Source organism: Coregonus lavaretus (assembly GCF_964263955.1).
Source record: "Coregonus lavaretus genome assembly, contig: HAP1_SCAFFOLD_1196, whole genome shotgun sequence".
Lineage (NCBI taxonomy): Eukaryota > Metazoa > Chordata > Actinopteri > Salmoniformes > Salmonidae > Coregonus > Coregonus lavaretus.
Window position 1 is genome coordinate 17,501 of NW_028161551.1, and position 5,000 is coordinate 22,500.

The 5,000-nt window shown below is 37.8% G+C and overlaps 1 protein-coding gene across 1 annotated transcript in view; it reads right to left on the reverse strand.

The window, feature by feature from the left end:
- LOC311120434 (bone morphogenetic protein receptor type-2-like) overlaps positions 1-5,000 on the reverse strand; it is a gene marked incomplete at its 3' end in the record, with an annotated part of 73,937 nt that overhangs the window by 13,312 nt on the left and 55,625 nt on the right. Inside the window, exons 4-5 of the mRNA XM_084195029.1 lie at positions 4,423-4,527; positions 4,152-4,243 (exon numbers count right to left, since the gene is read on the reverse strand). Of these exons, the coding sequence (XP_084051155.1) occupies positions 4,152-4,243; positions 4,423-4,527 (197 nt within the window). The remainder of the gene's footprint in view (positions 1-4,151; positions 4,244-4,422; positions 4,528-5,000) is intronic.

A 5,000-nucleotide genomic window follows, 5' to 3' on the forward strand; every position in this document is an offset into this window, starting at 1 on the left:
TGTGTAGTAGATAGAATAGCTGTAGTAGGTATAGATGTGTAGTAGATAGAATAGCTGTAGTAGGTGTAGATGTGTAGTAGATAGAATAGCTGTAGTAGTTGTAGATGTGTAGTAGATAGAATAGCTGTAGTAGGTGTAGATGTGTAGTAGATAGAATAGCTGTAGTAGTTGTAGATGTGTAGTAGATAGAATAGCTGTAGTAGGTGTAGATGTGTAGTAGGTAGAATAGCTGTAGTAGGTGTAGATGTGTAGTAGATAGAATAGCTGTAGTAGTTGTAGATGTGTAGTAGATAGAATAGCTGTAGTAGTTGTAGATGTGTAGTAGATAGAATAGCTGTAGTAGGTGTAGTAGGTATAGATGTGTAGTAGATAGAATAGCTGTAGTAGGTGTAGATGTGTAGTAGATAGAATAGCTGTAGTAGGTATAGATGTGTAGTAGATAGAATAGCAGTAGTAGGTATAGATGTGTAGTAGATAGAATAGCTGTAGTAGTTGTAGATGTGTAGTAGATAGAATAGCTGTAGTAGGTGTAGTAGGTATAGATGTGTAGTAGATAGAATAGCTGTAGTAGGTATAGATGTGTAGTAGATAGAATAGCTGTAGTAGGTATAGATGTGTAGTAGATAGAATAGCTGTAGTAGGTATAGATGTGTAGTAGATAGAATAGCTGTAGTAGGTGTAGTAGGTGTAGATGTGTAGTAGATAGAATAGCTGTAGTAGGTATAGATGTGTAGTAGATAGAATAGCTGTAGTAGGTGTAGATGTGTAGTAGATAGAATAGCTGTAGTAGGTATAGATGTGTAGTAGATAGAATAGCTGTAGTAGGTGTAGATGTGTAGTAGATAGAATAGCTGTAGTAGGTGTAGATGTGTAGTAGATAGAATAGCAGTAGTAGGTATAGATGTGTAGTAGATAGAATAGCTGTAGTAGTTGTAGATGTGTAGTAGATAGAATAGCTGTAGTAGGTGTAGTAGGTGTAGATGTGTATCAGATAGAATAGCTGTAGTAGTTGTAGATGTGTAGTAGATAGAATAGCTGTAGTAGTTGTAGATGTGTAGTAGATAGAATAGCTGTAGTAGTTGTAGATGTGTAGTAGATAGAATAGCTGTAGTAGTTGTAGATGTGTAGTAGATAGAATAGCTGTAGTAGGTGTAGATGTGTAGTAGATAGAATAGCTGTAGTAGGTGTAGATGTGTAGTAGATAGAATAGCTGTAGTAGGTGTAGTAGGTGTAGATGTGTAGTAGATAGAATAGCTGTAGTAGGTGTAGTAGGTGTAGATGTGTAGTAGATAGAATAGCTGTAGTAGGTGTAGATGTGTAGTAGATAGAATAGCTGTAGTAGGTGTAGTAGGTGTAGATGTGTAGTAGATAGAATAGCAGTAGTAGTTGTAGATGTGTAGTAGATAGAATAGCTGTAGTAGGTGTAGTAGGTGTAGATGTGTAGTAGATAGAATAGCTGTAGTAGGTGTAGATGTGTAGTAGATAGAATAGCTGTAGTAGTTGTAGATGTGTAGTAGATAGAATAGCTGTAGTAGGTATAGATGTGTAGTAGGTAGAATAGCTGTAGTAGGTGTAGATGTGTAGTAGATAGAATAGCTGTAGTAGGTGTAGATGTGTAGTAGATAGAATAGCTGTAGTAGGTGTAGATGTGTAGTAGATAGAATAGCTGTAGTAGTTATATATGTGTAGTAGATAGAATAGCTGTAGTAGTTGTAGATGTGTAGTAGATAGAATAGCTGTAGTAGTTATATATGTGTAGTAGATAGAATAGCTGTAGTAGGTGTAGATGTGTAGTAGATAGAATAGCTGTAGTAGGTATAGTAGGTGTAGATGTGTAGTAGATAGAATAGCAGTAGTAGTTGTAGATGTGTAGTAGATAGAATAGCTGTAGTAGGTGTAGTAGTTGTAGATGTGTAGTAGATAGAATAGCTGTAGTAGGTATAGATGTGTAGTAGATAGAATAGCTGTAGTAGTTGTAGATGTGTAGTAGATAGAATAGCTGTAGTAGGTATAGATGTGTAGTAGATAGAATAGCTGTAGTAGCTGTAGTAGGTATAGATGTGTAGTAGATAGAATAGCTGTAGTAGTTGTAGATGTGTAGTAGATAGAATAGCTGTAGTAGTTGTAGTAGGTATAGATGTGTAGTAGGTAGAATAGCTGTAGTAGGTGTAGATGTGTAGTAGGTAGAATAGCTGTAGTAGGTGTAGATGTGTAGTAGATAGAATAGCTGTAGTAGTTGTAGATGTGTAGTAGATAGAATAGCTGTAGTAGTTGTAGATGTGTAGTAGATAGAATAGCTGTAGTAGTTGTAGATGTGTAGTAGATAGAATAGCTGTAGTAGGTATAGATGTGTAGTAGGTAGAATAGCTGTAGTAGGTATAGATGTGTAGTAGGTAGAATAGCTGTAGTAGGTGTAGATGTGTAGTAGATAGAATAGCTATAGTAGGTATAGATGTGTAGTAGGTAGAATAGCTGTAGTAGGTGTAGATGTGTAGTAGATAGAATAGCTGTAGTAGGTGTAGATGTGTAGTAGGTAGAATAGCTTTAGTAGTTGTAGATGTGTAGTAGATAGAATAGCTGTAGTAGGTGTAGATGTGTAGTAGATAGAATAGCTGTAGTAGGTATAGATGTGTAGTAGATAGAATAGCTGTAGTAGGTGTAGATGTGTAGTAGATAGAATAGCTGTAGTAGGTGTAGATGTGTAGTAGATAGAATAGCTGTAGTAGGTGTAGATGTGTAGTAGATAGAATAGCTGTAGTAGGTGTAGATGTGTAGTAGGTAGAATAGCTGTAGTAGGTGTAGATGTGTAGTAGATAGAATAGCTGTAGTAGGTGTATATGTGTAGTAGATAGAATAGCTGTAGTAGTTGTAGATGTGTAGTAGGTAGAATAGCTGTAGTAGGTGTAGATGTGTAGTAGATAGAATAGCTGTAGTAGGTGTAGTAGGTGTAGATGTGTAGTAGATAGAATAGCTGTAGTAGGTATAGATGTGTAGTAGATAGAATAGCTGTAGTAGGTGTAGATGTGTAGTAGATAGAATAGCTGTAGTAGGTATAGATGTGTAGTAGATAGAATAGCTGTAGTAGTTGTAGATGTGTAGTAGATAGAATAGCTGTAGTAGGTGTAGATGTGTAGTAGATAGAATAGCTGTAGTAGGTATAGATGTGTAGTAGATAGAATAGCTGTAGTAGGTGTAGATGTGTAGTAGATAGAATAGCTGTAGTAGGTGTAGATGTGTAGTAGATAGAATAGCTGTAGTAGTTGTAGATGTGTAGTAGATAGAATAGCTGTAGTAGGTGTAGATGTGTAGTAGGTAGAATAGCTGTAGTAGGTGTAGATGTGTAGTAGATAGAATAGCTGTAGTAGGTGTAGTAGGTATAGATGTGTAGTAGATAGAATAGCTGTAGTAGGTGTAGATGTGTAGTAGATAGAATAGCTGTAGTAGCTGTAGTAGGTATAGATGTGTAGTAGATAGAATAGCTGTAGTAGGTGTAGATGTGTAGTAGATAGAATAGCTGTAGTAGGTGTAGATGTGTAGTAGATAGAATAGCTGTAGTAGGTGTAGATGTGTAGTAGATAGAATAGCTGTAGTAGTTGTAGATGTGTAGTAGGTAGAATAGCTGTAGTAGGTGTAGATGTGTAGTAGATAGAATAGCTGTAGTAGGTGTAGTAGGTGTAGATGTGTAGTAGATAGAATAGCTGTAGTAGGTATAGATGTGTAGTAGATAGAATAGCTGTAGTAGGTGTAGATGTGTAGTAGATAGAATAGCTGTAGTAGGTATAGATGTGTAGTAGATAGAATAGCTGTAGTAGTTGTAGATGTGTAGTAGATAGAATAGCTGTAGTAGGTGTAGATGTGTAGTAGATAGAATAGCTGTAGTAGGTATAGATGTGTAGTAGATAGAATAGCAGTAGTAGTTGTAGATGTGTAGTAGATAGAATAGCTGTAGTAGGTATAGATGTGTAGTAGATAGAATAGCTGTAGTAGTTGTAGATGTGTAGTAGATAGAATAGCTGTAGTAGGTATAGATGTGTAGTAGATAGAATAGCTGTAGTAGGTGTAGATGTGTAGTAGATAGAATAGCTGTAGTAGTTGTAGATGTGTAGTAGATAGAATAGCAGTAGTAGGTATAGTAGGTGTAGCCGTCTGACCTCCAGTTGTTTGAGGTTGTCCAGGTCCAGAGAGCTCTCAGAACCAGCTGCTTCCATCATGTTGAGATTATGAAGTCCCTGTTTACCACCTCCTGAGAATACATTCACAGTCAGACAGACAGACAGACAGACAGACAGACAGTCACACAGACAGACAGACAGACAGACAGACAGACAGACAGACAGACAGACAGACAGACAGAGGCTGAGGTCACGGGATACACAGAGATAAGCCTCATATTATTGTCTAGTCATCGCCATGGTTACTCACTGTGCATCATGCGGTAACCGAAAAAGGCAGCAACGATGATGACAGCCAGCACGGAGACGATAGCCAAGGAGATGACTATGGTCTCTTCACACTGCAACTGGTGGTCTGCAACAGGACATAAACAACCTGTTAGTCTCTGTCTCTAACCCTTGACCTCTAACCTAGTAGTATTCTGGTGGTCTACAGCAGGACATAAACAACCTGTTAGTCTCTGTCTCTAACCCTTGACCTCTAACCTAGTAGTATTCTGGTGGTCTACAGCAGGACATAAACAACCTGTTAGTCTCTGTCTCTAACCCTTGACCTCTAACCTCTAACCTAGTAGTATTCTGGTGGTCTGCAACAGGACATAAACAACCTGTTAGTCTCTGTCTCTAACCCTTGACCTCTAACCTAGTAGTATTCTGGTGGTCTACAGCAGGACATAAACAACCTGTTAGTCTCTGTCTCTAACCCTTGACCTCTAACCTAGTAGTATTCTGGTGGTCTGCAACAGGACATAAACAACCTGTTAGTCTCTGTCTCTAACCCTTGACCTCTAACCTAGTAGTATTCTGGTGGTCTACAACAGGACATAA